Source organism: Tamandua tetradactyla, chromosome 11 (genome assembly GCF_023851605.1).
Source record: "Tamandua tetradactyla isolate mTamTet1 chromosome 11, mTamTet1.pri, whole genome shotgun sequence".
Classification (NCBI taxonomy): domain Eukaryota; kingdom Metazoa; phylum Chordata; class Mammalia; order Pilosa; family Myrmecophagidae; genus Tamandua; species Tamandua tetradactyla.
The window spans coordinates 76,836,921-76,854,649 of record NC_135337.1 but is presented as its reverse complement, the minus strand read 5'-3'; the positions used below and the strand labels follow the sequence as shown (position 1 = coordinate 76,854,649).

General features: G+C 57.9%; 1 protein-coding gene across 7 annotated transcripts in view; it reads right to left on the bottom strand.

Moving 5' to 3' along the window:
- PTPRS (protein tyrosine phosphatase receptor type S) overlaps positions 1 to 17,729 on the bottom strand; it is a 105,649-nt gene that overhangs the window by 4,639 nt on the left and 83,281 nt on the right. For 4 of the 7 annotated variants that reach the window (XM_077121056.1, XM_077121057.1, XM_077121058.1 and 1 more), the window contains 19 exons: positions 15,769 to 15,886; positions 13,913 to 14,521; positions 13,309 to 13,406; positions 12,168 to 12,421; positions 11,341 to 11,434; positions 11,021 to 11,236; positions 10,448 to 10,605; positions 9,897 to 9,908; positions 9,531 to 9,643; positions 7,761 to 7,808; positions 6,495 to 6,592; positions 6,270 to 6,393; positions 5,516 to 5,691; positions 5,314 to 5,433; positions 3,855 to 4,009; positions 3,442 to 3,727; positions 3,160 to 3,338; positions 2,284 to 2,410; positions 1,682 to 1,807 (listed from right to left, as the gene is read on the bottom strand). In XM_077121056.1, the coding sequence (XP_076977171.1) occupies positions 1,682 to 1,807; positions 2,284 to 2,410; positions 3,160 to 3,338; positions 3,442 to 3,727; positions 3,855 to 4,009; positions 5,314 to 5,433; positions 5,516 to 5,691; positions 6,270 to 6,393; positions 6,495 to 6,592; positions 7,761 to 7,808; positions 9,531 to 9,643; positions 9,897 to 9,908; positions 10,448 to 10,605; positions 11,021 to 11,236; positions 11,341 to 11,434; positions 12,168 to 12,421; positions 13,309 to 13,406; positions 13,913 to 14,521; positions 15,769 to 15,886 (3,111 nt within the window). The remainder of the gene's footprint in view (positions 1 to 1,681; positions 1,808 to 2,283; positions 2,411 to 3,159; positions 3,339 to 3,441; positions 3,728 to 3,854; positions 4,010 to 5,313; positions 5,434 to 5,515; positions 5,692 to 6,269; positions 6,394 to 6,494; positions 6,593 to 7,760; positions 7,809 to 9,530; positions 9,644 to 9,896; positions 9,909 to 10,447; positions 10,606 to 11,020; positions 11,237 to 11,340; positions 11,435 to 12,167; positions 12,422 to 13,308; positions 13,407 to 13,912; positions 14,522 to 15,768; positions 15,887 to 17,729) is intronic. The other 3 variants (XM_077121059.1, XM_077121061.1, XM_077121062.1) reach the window with 3 other exon arrangements.

The window sequence follows — 17,729 nt, the reverse complement described above, 5'->3', positions numbered from 1 at the left end:
AACTAGAACACTATCCAAAACAACGTGCTCTGAGAGTAGGGTGAGAAGTGGCTCTTCCAGGGACCTCTCTGAGTTTCCAAGAAGTGAGTCCCCAGAGAACGGGGCTCCAGGTGAAGGTTTCTGAACCTTCACTCAGTTTGGGGAGAGTTCAGGTGTCACCCCAATGTCTGGGGAAGGTGGGATCTAGGCCCCAGCTTTTAGGTAGAACGTGGGTGCTGCAAAAGCACTTTTGACAGGGTCTGACAGTAGCCCAAAGGACAAAGGATTGATCAACACTCGACTCTGTGACCTTGAAATCTAATGGAATTTCAGACTTGTTTGGGACCTACCACCCCTCTTTTCCTTTCAGTTTCTCCTTCTGGATGGAAGTGCCTGTCCTACGCCTGTCCCGCCACTGTATTTTGGAATCACGTGACTTGTCTTCGAGATTTCACAGGCTCAGAGGGATTCTGCCCTAGGAAAGACCATGCCCCAAACTAATTCCAATGAAACTCTGGATTTAGAGTTGTTCTAAAATGGCTAAGGCTTTGGGATGTGGTGATGGGAGAAATATATGCTGCATCTAAGGTGAGCATGTGTTTTGGAGGTCCAGAGGGTGGGCTGTGATAGATGGAATTATGAATCCCAGGAAAAAAAATATGTTCTAAACATAATCCCACTCCGGTGGGTGGGAAAGCTTCGTACATAGGACCTGTCGAAGATGTTACTTTTAGTTAAAGAGGTGGCCAGCTGAATTAGGAAGAAGCCTAATTACAAGAAGCCTTTTGGCAGAGAGAGCTATGGGAAATCACCAGAACCGAGGGGAGAAGGGAGAGGGCCTCGCCATGTCATGGGAAAACCAGGGAATCCAGTGACTGCGGGCCAGCCAAAGGACTACCAAAGCTGAAGGACGCAAGCCTAGCTCCCCAAAGCATGAGCTAATAGATTCCTGTTGTTTAAGCAAAGCTAGTGTGAGGTATTTGTCATAGCAGCCTGGAAACTAACACATCTTCCAAGGGTACCATCTTTCGCTGATTCTCTCTTCCGTACCACCTAGAGCACCCTTGCCAATGAGAGCTGTTCACGCATCTGACTTCAACATCCGCTGATGTCATCTTCGCAGACAGTACCTATTCTTGGTCTTTCCACCCCTGCATTCTCCAAGGCCCTCTTCCACCACTGATTCTCTATCACCCAACAAGATCACCTTTCCACGTTAGTCTTTACCAGTTGCCACCCAACAGCTGCCATCCTCTACCAGCCAACACCACCCTCTTCTCCTGAGCCTTCACCAGCCAACCACCCATCCTCCACCTTCAGCTTTTCAGGCCCTACTGCACCCAGGTCCCACCACCCAATTTTCATGGTCCACCATGCTTTCCATTCCACAGCTCCATTGTCCACCACCTTTTACCATCAATCCCATGAATCATCCCACCCCACCCTCAACCCTCCAATACCATCTTCTTCCCTAAGCCATGGGTTGTTGCCTCCAAAGAAATGCCCCGCTCACTCCCATTCTCACAACCCCCTGGGGCCACATTCCCTGGAGGGTGATGTCACACACACCCCAATGGGGACCACAGGGTTGGAACTGGGAAATAGCCCTCTCTTGTATCTATATGGTGGTAGGAATCTTTGGCCACTGGTTAACTCTCTCTTTCTCCTCCCAACCCTCTTAGCAACTGGTCCCCACACTCACCCGGGCGTCTGTGACCTTGAACTCCCGCAGGATGTACTGAGGCATGTTGTATTCCGCCATCGGATCCACCACAAAGTACTGGTAGCGGGCAGAGCGCTCGGCTGGCCAGTACTGGTGGCATTTCTCCTGCCAAGGAGATGGTGGCCATGGTCAGTTCTGTCCATCCCACCTGGCCCTTCAGTCCCAGCTCACCTGTCCAGCCCTGGCCCTGCCCATACCAGGATCCTCCCGCTATGACTTTTGCCCATTTCAACCAGCCCTTTAGTCCAAGCTCACCTGTCCAGCTTTGTCCCTGCCCACCTTAGACTCCTCTCACTTGCTCACCTGGCTCCTCCTCTCCAATCAGTCCTTCCATCTCAGCTCACCTGTCCAGCCCAGGCCCCGCCCACCCCAGGCTCCTCCCCCTCCAGTCAGTCCTTCCATCCCAGCTCACCTGTCCAGCCCAGGCCCCGCCCAGCCCAGGCTCCTCCCCCTCCAGTCAGTCCTTCTGTCCCAGCTCACCTATCCAGCCCAGGCCCCGCCCACCCCACGCCCACCTGGTCCCATCTCCACCTTGCACTTACCCAGCCTCGGCCCCGCCCACCTCGGCCCCCCGGGCTCACCCGGCCCATCTCCCTCAGCTTGGTAAGCATCACCACAATGGTTGAGTTGTTCTCCCACAGCATGCGCCAGAAATCCTCGGTGGTTTCCGCCAGCGGCCCCTGCGTGGCGATGTAGGCCTTCTGCTGCCTGTGGGGCATGCTGGGTGAGCCTGGGGCTGGCAGGTAGATAGAGGCCCAAGCACGGAGGGGGCCGGATGCTGCCCAGTGGGCCAGGTCTGAGCCAGGACACCCAGGGGGCCACCCACACCACCCCCGCTGCCTTCCTCCCTGTGAACGGCTGCTGGTGCTCCAGTGCCCATCTTGTTCCACCCTCACCATAATCCCCGTTTTGGATGTGGGGAAACCCTCATCCTCAGAATGAACTCCAAACTCATCACTGACTTCTCCTGCCTCTTCCCTGCACCCTCCTTGAGTAGCTTGAAGCTACATTTAGCTGTTTGGACAGGCCAGGTTCTCCCTCACCCTAGGACCTCTCCCTGCCATGCCCTCCCCTAGGCTGGGAGTTTCACCCTTGGCACTGGTGGACATTAAGCAGGGTCCCTGTCCTCTTTCTACTCAATGCCCATTGTACCTCCCAAGGTGTGGCAATAAAAATAAAGTCTCCAGACATTACCAAATGTCCCCTTGGCAGCAGAATTCCCCTGATTGAGAACTGCTGATGCAGAGGGACAGATGGAACCACATCATGGACAGCAGCCATCAGTTAAATACACATTGAAAGATTTCCTCTGCCCCCTCCTTGACTATACCAAGCTGGCAATGTCCATGGGGCTGTTTCCACATAAGACTCTCAAGGACAGACAGGGTAGAGACCCTTCCAAGGGCCCTGGCCTGACCGGCATGGGTCTGGGTGCCACTGTGGCAGGGTCGAGGTACCTGTAGCCATCGATGAAGCTGGCGTTGATGTAGTCGGAGCCCTCCACGCCCCGGATGGGCTGCAGGCACACCCGCGTACTCTCGTATGGCATGATGTTCACCAGGCGGTTTTTGAACTTGTTACAAGGCAGGTTGGCACTGATAAAGCGGGACGTGTGTGCCTTGGAGTTGGCCAGCCGCTGTGGGGTGAGCGAGCCGGCTGAGGTCAAGGCCGGGACTGCAGCTGCTCCCCTCCGGCCCGCCTCCCCTCCTCCTCCTCCAACCCGCCCTCCCGCACGGCACCTTGAACTCGAGCTCCATGCCGGTGACGTGCTCGCCGGGCTCCACCTGGGCCAGCTTCTGGATGTAGGCGTAGAGGCTGCGGGCGGGCACCTCGGTGTTCCCGCAGCCCACGGCCTCCAGCAGGGCCTCGTGGATGAAGCTGTACTGGTCCTCGGTCTGCACCATGTAGTTGCGCTGGGAGCGCATGAGCGTCACGTGCCCGTACACGTCCACCGTCTTCTCCGGCTTCATGCGCTCCAGCATGGCGTCGATGACGATGAAGCAGCCTGTGCGGCCCACGCCGGCGCTGCGGGGACAGCGAGGCGAGGCTCGGCCAGCTGCGGGGCGGGTTGGGGGGGGGGAGGGCAAGTCTCGGGCAGCTGCGGGGCGGGCGGTTGGGGCAGGCCGGTAGGAGCCCGGGCTGGGGTCCCTACCTGCAGTGGACCACTACGGGGCCCGCGTCGGGTGGGTTGCACGTCTTGACTCTCCGCAGGAAAGCCAGGAAGGGCGTGGGGTACTCGGGCACCCCGTGGTCTGGCCACGCTGTGAACTGGAACTGGCGAACCTCACGCTTCTCACTGGAGCCATTCTGGGAGTGGGGGGTGGGAAGGGGGGACGTGGCCTGTCACCGTGGCCTGGGGCCCCGCCTGCTGCCCACAAAGCTGATTGCCCGAGTTGGCGCCCTCCAGCCCGGGCCTCAGTCCCAGATCCAGCCACATCCCCGCCCCCACCATGTGGGGGTCTCCCGGGTGCCTCCTGCAGGGCTGTAGCTGGGCCCCAGCTTCCCCTACAGACCCGCCCCCCCCCACTCCCTCCCCTCAGCTGATGGGCGCACACAGGTGCTCAGGATACAACTCAGGAGACACTTTCACTCCTCTTACCCCACCACCCCATAGGTCAGCCACTGCCCTCCGCTGCGCCTTCCCATTCTAATCCACAATCCAACCAAGTCTTCCCTCCTATGTGATAGAATAGGATGTGATAGGATCCTCACCTCCCTTGGCCCCCCAGTCTGTCCTCCCCGCAGCAGCCAGAGAGTACCCGTGAGCCCATGAGTCAGGACTGGTCCATCCTCTGCCCACAACCCTCCATGGCTCCCACCTTCCTCAGAAGAAAAGTCCAAGTCCTCCCGAAGGTCCCCCAAGCCCTGCACACCCCTGCCCTCCCCTCCTCCTGCTCTCCCCCTCGCTCCCTCTGCTCCAGCCATGTGGGCCTCACTGCCCCTCTAGCTCACCAGCCCAGCCCAGCCCTGCCCCAGGGCCTTTGCACATGCTGCACACTCTGCCTGGAATATACTTCCTCCATATCGCCACACAGCAACATTCATCAAACTCCTTCCAGTCTCCCAACATACACACTCTACTGCTCTTCACAGCATTTTCCCTTCCTACATGGAAGGTTTTTACACATTTTGTCTGCATCTGCCCATTAGATGCACGCCGGGGCTGGACAATGTGTCTCAGACCCTGCTGTGTCCTAGTGCCTGTGTCCGAGGCCTGGTACACAGTAGGTGCTTAATATAGACTTGCCGGAAACACAGATGAACGAATCGAGAATCCTGACACCCTCCTGGTCGCCTACTCAGTTTCGCACCCTACTCAGGCCCAGCGTGCATGACAGGGAAAGTCCGAGCTCTCAGATTCCAAGCTGGGCGAGGCCAGAGAAGAGTGGGGTGCAGGGGTGTGTGTGACCTGGGCTGTGGCAGATAAGCCAGGGGGCAACAGGTTCCATGCCAGGCTGGCCTCTGTGGCTTCACCCTCTTGTCCTGGCCAGGGACAGAGGGGTGCCCTCTCCTGAGTCTCAGTTTCCCCATCTGTGAAGTAGGCTCTGCAAGCATGCGGTCCGCCTGGGCCCGTGGGGGACAGGGAAGGTGGGGGGTGGGGGTAGCGCTACCTTGTGCAGGGAGAACGTCCGCACGCAGAACGTGGCCAGCTCGATGGTGTCCAGCAGTGTGACCTGGATGAAACCGTATGTCTCCGTGCCCCTGTTGGGCCAGTACTGGTCGCACTTGATCTGCACCGGGCACAAGGAAAGGGAGTGAGTGGGGGCTGGGGCTGGCCAGGGCTCTGGGGGCATGGGGGCTGCTGGGCCTCACCCGCGACTTCTCCTCGAGCCGCGTCATCATGACAATGGTGGCCGAGCGCTGCTCCCACACCATCCGCCAGAAGTCGCCAAAGGTCTCGGGCAGCGGCCCCTGTGTGGCGATGTACGCGTTCTGCCGCCGGTAGCCGTCCACGTAGTTGGCGTTGATGTAGTCGCTGCCCACGAGACCTGCGGCCAGGGATCAATGGGGTGGCGGTGGTCAGGGCTCTGCTCTTCCAGGCTGGTTTCCGCCTGCTGCCTCCAGGGAGCCCTCTCTGACTGCTCCCAACATGCCCCCAAAATGTCCCCAGGGTGACTGGGGGATGTGCACCTCTCTGGGTCTCTCATCCTCAGTGCTATTGACATTTGGGGTTGGTGACTTCTGTGTGGCAGGGACCATCCTGTTTATTGTGGGTTGCTGAGTAGCACCCCTGGGGTCCACCCACTAGATGCAGTAGCATCCCTCATCCCTCAAGCTGTGACAACCATGAACATCTCCAGGTACTGCCAAGTGTCCCCGGTAGTAGAATTGCCGCAGTTGAGAACCACAGATTAGGAGGAATGGATGGAGTCACATTACGGACAGCAGCCATCAGTTAAATACTGGTCAAAAGATTCCTAGTGGCCTCTGGCTGGAGCTGGACCAGGTCTCAGTATCCCCATCGATCCACACTGGCCCAGTCCTGCAGCTGGATGGGGATATGGGTTCTGTGCGACCACTGAGGAGTGAGGGAGGGTGGGATGGAGCCCTGGGGCCCGCCTGCTACCTTCGATGGGCTGGAGGATGACGCGGGAGTGGTCGTAAGCAATGACGTTGGCGTAGCGGTTCTTGGGCTTATTTACTTCCAGGTTGGAATGCTCCCACGTGAACTGCTGCCCCGGATCGATGGACTGCCATTGGGGGCAAAGGGGAAGCAGGTGTCAGAGGTGGGGGTGGTCGGGGATACCTGGGGGGGGCTAGAGGGTTGGGATACGCAGCAGGTTCAGCTCACCTCATACTCCTGGGAGAGCTTGAGGCTGTCGTTGGCTTTGAGGCGCTCCGTGTGCTCGGCCATGTCCGCGATGGGGATGGGCGGGTGGCTGAGCATGCCTGGGGTGGGGGGGAGGGGGACAGACCCTGGCAGTGACTCGGGGGCAGGGCCGGAGGGCGGGGGGTGCTCTACAAGTGTGAGTCTGCGATGGAGCTGCGGTTAGAAGGGAGTGTGGGGTGGGGGTCGGGGTGTTGGTGGGAGGGGACGCTCCAGGGCGGTTCCCATTGGGCCCGAGTCCAGTGCCCCTCAGTGGGGGGGGCCCACCCATCCCAGGCCCCCCAATCCAGCTGGGGGTACAGGGGCTGAGGGGAGGAGGGTTACCCTGGAGGGCTCAAGCTTGCAGCGCTTCGTGGCGAGAAGCAGGCGGGTGGCACAGAAATGGAAGAAGCAGAGGCAGCCCCAGGACCTCTTGATATCCCGCTGGGGCCATCCCTGGGGTGGGGGTGGGAGGCTGACCCCGAACCCCCACCACGCCTTTATGAGATCAGAAGGACTGAAAAACCCTTTGCCCCATAGACTAGAGGGATGGGGGGATGGGATACACAAGTATGTCCGTGTTTTGGGGATCCCTCTCACTTGGGTGGGGGTTCCATCCATCCCTGAGTTCACTGGGGGCAGGAGTTGGTACAGTAAGGCCCTGCCTGGCCCTCCATCTGTCTCAGGGCTTTTGTTTCTCATTTCAGCAGATGGGAACCGTGTCATCCCTTATCCTTCAGAGCCCCATGGGTGGCTGCTGGAGAGGGGGTGGGATTTGCTTTCTCTTTCTGAGGGTCTGAAAGAGACCTTTCGGGGTCTGCCAGAGGCACCCCTACCCCGTCCCCGCCCCCCAGGGGCTGCTCGGCCGTGTGTGTTCATACATTCCGCATCTACGCTGAGGCTGGACCACGTGTCAGATGGTCTAAAGCCCCCACCGCCTGCCCCAGGCCACTCCCCGAGAGCCCACATTTTGGGGGGGGGTCCTGGACCCAGCCCGCCTCGGCTGGTACCGCCGTCTGAGCCATGTGCAGGCTGCCATCCTCACGGGCTCGTCCCTGCCCAGCACACGCGGACATGCGCTCACAACCAGCGACCACCCCCTCCCGGCCACCCCCCACCCCCCACCCTCCCGGGAAGTCAGCGCAGGACAGGCGGGCAGAGGCTGGAGACAGGAGGCGGGATGGAGAAACCAAAGATGGAAACAAACGAGGGGGGCGAAAGGAAGCCGAGAACAGAGAGACAGGAACTAACTTTCAAAGTGAAACCCCGACTCCCTGAGGGGGCTGCTGAGGCCTGAATCTGCAGAAACAGCAAACAATAAATAAATGAAAAAACGCCGGGGTGGGGCGGGGGTGTCCCGTCTCCCCCACCCCTCGCTGGGTGCGCAGGGGGAAACGGCATGCAGAACACACGCGAAGGGCAGAGTAACGATGAGGGACACATGGCCACCCGGGCCCCGGCTTGACAACCTGCTAGACACTGGCCAGTCCTGGTCCTGACCCACGACTCTGGGGAGACCCTGAAGCTTTTAGGCTCATCTGTGTGCACACACCCCTGGACCACCCTGGCCTTGGGTCCCATGCTGGGGTCAGCACAGGGGATTTTGGGGAAGGAAGAGGCAGGATGGTGATGGAGAAAGGGAGATTCGGAGGGAAGACATATGGGCCCATGCCACGAGCTTTGAGGGGAACAGCAGCCATCAGTTAAATCCTCATCTGGATGGAAACTCCAGGGACAGAAGAGAGATGAGGATACATTAGGAATGGCGTGTGAGGCCATGCATGAACCCTTAAGGAGGGCTGCAGCCATCGGTTAAATATGTATGTTTAAAACCCTCTTTTGGGTATAAATAGAGCTGACATGAGCCCATTCAGAACTGGGAAAGAGTAGAGAGTACATTAATGATGACATACGAGACTGTGCATGAGCCCTTGAGAACTACAGCCATTAGTTAAATACACATTTAAAATTTTCATTTCAATGGAAACAGAACTGACATGGCCAGTGCAGAGACAGAAGGAAAAGGGAGTACATTAGGATAGGCATTTGAGGACATGCATGAACCCTTAACAGGGGGCTACAGCCATCAGTTAAATACATGTATTTGAAATCTTCACTTGGATATAAATAGAACTGACATGAGCCAGTTCAGAACTAGAAAAATGAAGAGTATCTTAGAGATGATACATGAGGCCATGCATGAGCCCTTAAGGAGGACTGCAGCCATCAGTTAAACGCACATGTTTAAAATCCTCATTAGGGTGAAAACCAGAACTGACATGAGCCAGTTCAGAGATGGGAGATGGAGATCAGGATGCAGGTGGAGGAATACATGGAACCAGGTGAGCCCATAAGGAGAATAGCAGCCATCAGTTAAATGAAAAATTCCTTATTTGGTTAGAAGCTGCTGGCATGAGCCCATGAAGAGGGAGGAGACAGGGTAGCACATAAGTGATCAAGGACCCTGATTCATTTCTCCCACCAGGCAAGGCAGGTGACTTTAGCTGAATCCTGTTAACCCAAAGGGCATAAGCTCCTGTAGCCACTGAGAGGAGGGGTACAGGGTACAGGGAGGTGTCATTTCTGCTTCTTGCTAGGGGCACATCTCAAAGGAGTGTGGAAAATGTCTGAGAATACACCTCAACACCTGCCACCAAGTGGCCTTAAGACTAGAGGTGTCCATAGAAGTATAGCTCCTTATGCCCAGAGAAATGAGATGCCTTTTGGTTCCATTTTTTCAGATGCCCTTTAAACTCCCCAAGAGGACAGCAGCCACCAGTTAAAAGCAACGTAAAAAAAAAAAAGGACCTTCACTTGGTTGTAGAAAGAACTAACCCACGAGAGATCCAAGCCCAGATCTATGTAGAGTAGGAGCTATTTGGGAATCAGGAATTTAACCACACTGAGCACGGCCCAGTGGGGGCAGGTGAGGTTTCACCCAGTGGGCTGCCTTCTCTTCTCCCAGGGCATCTCCCTATTCCAGGGACACAGGTCTGCCTGGCACCAGGGATAAGAGTGTACCTGGGGTCTGGAAGTTGATGCGTCTCATTTCCACGGGGTCCTTGGGGTGGTGGGGGGCGAGGTCAGCATTGTTCAGGAGGCATTTAGTGCGGGGTTCTGAATCCTTGCGCTTACTTCGTGGAGAGGCAAGTGGGAGAGGTGGATGAGTACCAGGGTACAAAAGAATACATGGGCAGCCTGACTGCGTGTCCCAGCTGGCCAGTAGGAAAGGGACCGTGTACCCGTACGATTTAGGTACCCAGGACCTTGCACAGACACGCGTGCACCCTGCCCGAACAGCCAGGCATCCCCTCCCCTCAGGAGTCCATCCACTCCCCCTCCCCATTCTCCAGACTTAGGTTTCCAGGGGGCAGGGCCAGCTCTTACCTGTCAGGTTTGCTGTTTCAGAAAGTAGACGCAAGTGAGCATTGGGGAAAAGAAGAGAGATGAAGTCGTGCAGACCATCAAGGGCCTGCTCTGTGACTTTCTTAACCTCCCTGAGCCTTAGTCCTCTCTGAAAAATGGGGCTAGTTCTCCTTGGTTTCTTCCCCCAGCACAGCATACTGAGGCCTTGTCTCTCCCTCTCTAAGTTGGGACATGCCCTATGCAGCCGCTATAATTACTGTTCTCATCAGACCAGACAGAATTGGCTTTCCACCCCCTGGTCTTCCCTCTGGGACACCCCAAATCTTCTGAGTGGGGTGTAGGGCTTAACAAGAGGAGCCAAACTACTGGTTGGTTCAAATCCCAGCTGTGTGACTTTGGTCATGTGGCTTAACCTCTCTGAGACCATTTCCCCATCTGTACCACAGAGGGCTTCTGGGACAATTCTGAGACAATCCTTTCTTGGATTTTTCTAAGACAATCCCACCACCACCACCACCACCACCACCACCTCTTCCAGGAAGCCTTCCCTCCTGCTTGGGGAGGAGTCTCACTTCTTGTAGAGCAGGATGGCGATGACAATGCAAATGATGAAGACCACAGCCAGCACAGGCCCGATCACCCAGATGAGCCCCTCCTCACCATCCACAATGGGCTGGGGGTCCGGGTTATCCAGTTGGAAGGGGTCTGAGAAGGGGCTGGCCGCAAACGTCTGCAGGAACAGGGCCCTCCATCAGTGGTGGCCAGATGGATCTTTCTCAGACACAAGCCTGCCTACCTCCTTCCCCTTCTCTAAACCGTCCTGTGGTTCCTAAGAGTTTTGGCCCTTGATGCCTACGTCACTGGCCCTTGTCAACCTACTCTCTCTCTATTCCCTCCTCTGAAATCCCTTCTGTTCCTCTCATATCTTCAGATCTCTGCACATATTGTTCTGGTCACCTGGAAGGCCATTCTTTGTTAAACTCCTATTCATTCCTCAAAGCCCCAGTTCCAAAATCCCTTCCTCCAAGAAGCCTTCCCTTTGGATTTTCTCCAACCTCCAATTTCATCCTGCCCAGTCCTGATCACAGGGAGTTAGAGGAACTGTGTCTGGTTCTTTCTGAGGGCAGACACCACCAGGAACTTACAGGCTCACTCTTCTGTAACATAGCCAGCACGAAGAGTACATATCGGTGGCCAGGCTCCAGGCCCCGGTTGTCGAAGCCACCATACTGCTTCTGGTCACCGGGATGGAAGGTGGATGGCAGCACTGAGAAGCGAGCAGCAATGTAGGGCCGGGGTACCTCCAGCTGGCGTGAGTGCCGCAGGCTACGTCTCTGCAGCCGAGAGATGTCCTGGATGAGCTGTGGGAACAGAGGAGTGGCTAGCTCAGAGTCTGGCCAGAACAACAAGCCGTACAGAAGCCAGAACCTGTCCAGGCCATGCCAGTTGGGTCCCAGACCCTTACCTCCTCCAGGTCCATGTCCTCTGGGCTGCCCAGTGGATTCAGGAACTGACCGCCACGAGATTTGTGCAGAGGCACCATTACAATAAAGTAGCTCCTGTAGGGAGATGAGGGATGCTGGCTGGGGGTAAGTGGGGAGCCCTCCTTCTCTTAGTCCTTCCCTTCTGCTCATAGAACGGGTCTAGTCCCCTGCCTTCTACATACTACACCTCAGACACAAATTACTCCAATTCCTGATTCAAATCTCCAGGCCTTTGACTATAAAAGTATAAATGTTTTTTGCAAAAAGAATTCCTAAGACATAAATTTACTAACTCAATTAGTAAACTACAACTGTAAGTTGAAATGTAACTTCAATTGTACCTTCTACCAACAAAGCCCATCCCATGCGGGTCTACTGTCAAACTCCTACACATCCTCCAAAGCCCAAGCTCCAATGCCCACACATTCCTATAACCCTTAATTCTTCTCTGCCTCCTCTCCTCAATGGGCACAACCAGCCCTGGTGCCTCCCACCTCTACACCATGGGCTTACAATGTCTGTGTACAGCTCTGTTTCCCCACCAAACTGGGAGCCCAGACCCAAATCCTTTCAGGGCCCTCAGCATCATGCACATGGGGTCATTAGGAAATGTCTGAGGCACAGACTTAAGGCCACAACCACCTCACAAGCTGGGGCTGACATTGATTCCTATTTTATACAGGTGAGGAAACTGAGGCCCAGAGAGGTTAGGTGGCTGGCCCAAGTCCCAAAGCTGGCTAACATGGGTATTTTGAGGGTTAGGGTGAGAGGGGTAGCCTGGAGGGGTGGGGGTGGTGGACAAGCATACTGGACAGGCACGGGACTCTGGCCGTCAGGCAGGTACACCATGATGTAGCCGTCGGAATCAGGCTTGGGGGCCACGCTGGGTTTGGCACTGAGCAGGTTGAAGGCAGTCCAGGCAGTGACTGTTTGCTGGAGGCCACCTAGGCTGCTGCCACGGTTGGTCAGCACAAAGTTGTAGAAGGTGTTGGGTTTGAGGTGTGTGATGAGCTTCTTGGTGGTGCGGCCGTCCACATCCAACGTGAGCCCATTGTACTGGATCTGTGGGGCCAGTGTGGTTCAGCGGGGCCTGGTAGACTCAGAGCCTGGCCCTGGGCTGAGCCCTGACTCCACACTGATCCCCTATCCTGGCTGAGTTCTGGCCCCAGCTGAGCCTCAGTCCCAGCCCTGAGCCTTGAGCCCAGCCAAACCCTGGTTAAGCCCCAACTCTGGTGAAGTCTTGATACCGAACTGAGGCTTGACTCCAGACTGAACTTCAATCCTATCTGAGCCTCGATCCGAACTCAGCCCAAACCCTGACTGAGCCCTGAGCCCAGGTGAAGCCCAACCCTGGCTGAGTCCCAACCCTAGGCTGAAGCCTGATCCTAGACTGAGCTCAATCCCCAACCCTGACTGAGCCAATCCCAGACTTGACCCTGATCCCAGTTGAGTCCCAATCCTAGGCCGAGTCCCAGTCCCAGACTGAACCTCAATCCCATCTGAGCCCCAATCCTGACTGAGCCCTGATCCTAGCTGAATCCTCACCCTAGCTGGGGTCCCAGTCCCAAACTGAGGTCTGACCCCAGACTCAGCCTCAATCCTAGCTTAGCCCCAATCCTGACTGAGCCCTGATTCCAGCTGAATCCTGACCCTTGAGGACCCACCCTAGACTGGGAGCTTCAATCTCATCTGAACCTCAGTCCTAGCTCAGCTCCAACCCTAACTGAGCCCTGATTCCAAGTGAACCACAACCCTGGCTGAGTCCCATCCCCAGGCTGAATCCTGGTCTCAGACTGAGCCTCGATCCCAGCTGAGCCTCAAATCCAACTGAGCCCTGACCCCAGCCCAGCTTCATCACCAGCTGAGCATTGATCCTGGCTGCTCCCGACTCTGACCAACCAGCGGTCCTGGCCAAGCCCCGCCCCCTGACTCCGCCCACCTGCCCGCACCTTGTAGGGAGTGGGCGAATTGTAGTTGTCAGGGAACTCCCAGCTCAGCAGCACCGAAGTCTTCATGATCATCTTGACTTTGAAGTTCTTGGGTGAGACTGCACCAGGCAGCGGCCAAGCGAGGGAGAGAGAACAGGAGAGGCAGTGTGAGGGCCGAGGGCGACTGGACAGGGTGGGGGTGGGGGGTGGGGGGGCGGCCCAGGTGCGTCCTGTCGCCTGCCTGCTGTGCTGGGGCCCGTGGCCTTCCTGCCTGGCCCTGGCCCGGCCCTGCCTGCCCTGTCCCCAGACCCTGCTGCAGGAGACGGCACAGCCACGGAGGCTGCGGAGAGAAGGCGGAAGAAGAGAAGGAGGAAGAGGAGGAGGAGGAGGAGGAAGAGAGCGAGGGAGGATGGGGATGGAGGTGGCGGCGGCGGCGGCGCCACCCAGGCACGTCCCACCTTTGCCAACGCCGGAGCCTCGGGGTCCGGACTTGCCTCGAGCATTCACAAGGAAGCAGAAAAGTGGCCACTTACCTGGGCGGGGGAGAGGGAGGGGGCTGGGGTGGGGGCGGGCGCGAGGCCCGGTCCGGCTCGGAGGCGGGGAGTCGCCGTGCGCGCGCGCCTACCTTGGTCCCGCAGAAAAGTCCGGTAGCGGACGGGGGGGCTGTAGGGGCCGGGACCCTGGCGGGTGTGAGCTCGTACTTGGAGGTCGTACGCCGTGTCGGGCCGGAGGCCCTGCAGGGTGAGTGCGTTCTCCACGCCCGGCTCGGGTGCCGCGGCCAGCTCGGTCTCTCGGGCGGGGCCCAGGGCGCCAGCCTCCCGCACGGCCACCGTGTACTTGACAATGGCCCCGTTGCGCTCGGCAGGCACGGGCGGCAGCCAGCGGAGCAGGACGGTGCCCGCCGAGGCGTTGCCGGCCGCCTCAAGTATGTGTGGGTGGCCGCGGGGCGCGTCCTCCGGGATGCTCAGGACAGCGGCCGCCTCCTCGCCCAGGCCGCCGCGGCTGCGGGCTGCCAGCCGGAACACGTAGGTGGCCCCCTTGTGCACACCAGACGCCGTGTAGCTGTCCTCGGACGGGGGGAACTCAAGCGTGGCCAGGGGCGCGGAGTCCTCGCGGCCGAACTGAAGGCGGTAGCCCAGCACCTGGTCCTCGGCTGAGCTGGCCGGGGGCTCCCAGCGTGCCAGCAGGCTGCCCTCGGGGGTCTGCTGTACCGACAGGGTAGGGCGGCCCAGCACTGTAGGGACACAGGGCAGGCGTCAGGGTCCTGGGGCCACCTGAGAGCCCAGGAGTGCGGGCTGGGGGTCTGGGGAAGGGCCTGGCTAAAGAGGTGACATCTGAGCAAACACTTCAAGGAGGGAGTCATGGAGCTATCCTGGGGAACAGTGTTCCAGGCAGAGGGAACAGCATGTGCAAAGGCCCTGAGGTGGGAGGGTGCTGGGCAGGTGCAAACAAGGGCCAGGAGGCTGGGGCCTCAGAGAACCTGCTAAAGAAAACCATTCGCAGATGTCAAAGCAGACCCTTGTCCATCTACTTCCTTGCTCATCTCTTCACTTGTTTATCTGCCCCTCACCTACTGCTGACATAAGGCCAATACCCAAGGAGACAGGTGTCCCATACCCTGCCAGGTGGAACTCTGTGGTTCTCACAGTCTGGCAAATCAGAGGTTCTGGGGTCAGGTAAAGGGTGGGCAAAGTCAGGCCCTCAAAACAAACCTGGCCTTCTCCTGCTGCAGGACTTATCAGGGCCTTTAATAGTCTAGAACTGCTGGAAGGCCTGGGGCAAGGGCTTTGCTTGGCAAATTCAGCTCTAATACAACGACACTGAGAGGGGAGGGAGGTGCCCCCCTGCCCAGCAGGAGGGAGGGGGAGATCACGGGAGGCTTCCTGGAGGAGGTGATGCTGGGGCTAGGGGTTGGAGGTGACTCTGGGGCAGGTGGTTGGAGGCAGGTGGCAGGAAGAGTGAGGGCAAGGGCTGGGCAGCAGGAAAGAGCAGGAGGGGCTATGCCCAGCTGGGAGGTCTCGAATGTGGGGCAAATGGTCTGAGAGGGGGCTGGAAGGGACTCTGAGGATGGGAGAGGATGTGGGACAGAGGCCACAGGGAGTGGGAAGCAGCCTTCCAGCTGTCCCTTGAACACGCTGAGCCTGCTCTCCGCTGCAGGCCCTGCCTGGAACACTCTCCCCTTACATCTCCCCACCTGCCTCTTTCTCTTGGTTCAGCTCAGTTTTCCTGGAGAGAAACATTGCCTTTAGGATTAATGGGAGGGGTCTGGTGGAACCAGGAGGGGAAACTGAGGCAGGGCTTCCAGCAGAAAGAGAGAAAGAGACAACTCGGGGAAGCGCTAAGTAAGGCCAGATGGAGCATCTGAACAAAACGGATCCAAAGGGCAGGGAGGATCCCCCACATGCCTGCAGTCTTGGGGTGGGGGGGCAGCTCTGGTTGAGGGCAGGCAAAGGGGCATGGACAGGTGGGTGGTCCCCCTACCTGCTCCCTTCGTCACCACCACCTTGGGTTTGCTGCGAGTGCCGTCCCCTTTCATGGTGTAGGCAGCCACTGTGATGGAGTAGGCGGTCTCGGGCTGCAGGTTGCCAATGACCATTTCCTGTGGGCAGGGCAGCGGGTCAGCACCAGGGCTGGGGCCGGCCTGGCCCTCCCCTCCCTGAGCCAGGGCCAAGCAAAGCAGCCGCGGGGCCCCATCCGCGGACAGAGGCGTGCACACGAGCTCATGCAGACAGCAAGATGTTTGCACTCACACAAGCACACGCAGCCTGCCTGACTGCCCCAGCCCGACCAGCCTGGACCTGTGCAGCTGTCTCCAACCGGGTCCTTGGCTCCTACCCTCGACCCCCACCACGCCATCCTCCCTACAGTGGCCAGAAGATGCCTTCAAATGCTGAGTCCAGATCTGTCGCTCCTCTGCCCACAGCCCTCCATGGCTCCCACCTCTCTTAGGGGGAAAGCACAGCTCCTCCCTGCAGCCCCCCAGCCTCTGCACACCCTGCCCTGTCCCCTCCCTGCCCTCCCCTCCTCCCACTCTCCCTCTTGCTCCCTCTGCTCCAGCCACAGGGGCCTCCTTGCTGCTCCTTCAAAGCACCAGGCCCGGCCCTGCCTCAGGACCTTTGCACGGCCTATTCCCTCAGCCTGGATGACATCCATGGGTGAACGGGAGACACCATGGACGGGCTCACAAAGGCCGGCTTGTTAAACTTTCAGGATTCAGCGAGCCCTTTACTAAACACAGCCAGTGTTTAAAATGTCATCATACAGACTTATAATCAAGTAAGTCCCCTTAAGCTCACAGATACTCTCTAAAACCTTCCCCCTTTCTGACTGGTTTACCAAGGTTACAATAACATTGCCCTGGTGGTTATTTAAGCCTGTTGTAGCTGTGCGAACTGCACAGCCAGGCACCACCGAGGTAGCTCAAGATTAACCACTATGAGAATATTTACAGTGAGGTAAAGGAGCAGAGGCTATGAATCAGGGCTGCCGCCCCCCCCCCCCCCGGACAGCTGGTTGTTTGACACCTGCACCAGCGTCTACACCCTGCCCCTCCCATGGCTGTAGCTGCATGTATATCTGCATCTTGTTCTGTCTGCACTCCCCTTACCCCCTGCTCTGTGGCCCCCAGGGAGAGCGGGCACAGGGCTGCCTGGTGGCTGCTGTGGCCTCAGCATCTATCCCCACAGTAGACTTGTTTCTTCTACTGACACCAAACACTCATGAACACCCCAAGTTGCACACACTTAATAGCCACACATATGCCACATCCACAAAATGCACACCCACAAATGATCCAGCATGCCTGGGAGCTCTGGGGGAGAGGGTGCAGGAAAGGAGCACAGGGAGGGGGACACATATGGGGGTCTCCTGCCCCTAAGCCTCATGCTCATCTCTCCTGGGGTCTTGGAGGGAAGGGATATGCTGGAGACCCCCTGGGAACACTTCCCTTAGACTTGGAGAAAATGGGGAAGAGGCAAAGCCTATGGGAGTGGTGCCAATTGGTTACTAGACTCATTTTGGGGGCAAAAGGCAGACCAGAGAGAGGCAGTGACTTGCCCAAAGAAGCACAGCAAGCCTGACTTTCTGGTTCAGGGCCTCTTGCAAAAGCTCTGAGGGGTGACTGGTGACTGTTAATGGTGGTATTGGAGGCAGCCCCTGCCACCCTGTCCCTGTCACCCCTGGGCCCACATCACTTGTAGCTCACAGGCCAGAACAGGGAGGCCTTAGCCAGAGGGTGAAAATCCTGGGCCAGGTAGAGCGCAGGTAAGTAATAAGAGGGTGGGGGCTGGGCCAGAAAACCACTCAGGCTGTGATGTGCCAGGCCTGGGTCTGACGGGGAAGGCTGGGGAGTGAGGGGTGGGGCACCCATGGAGAAAAAGTATTCCAAGGGTGGGAGAGGGGAGCAGCTTGAGCAAAGGTGGGGGGAGTGGCCAGAAACTGAT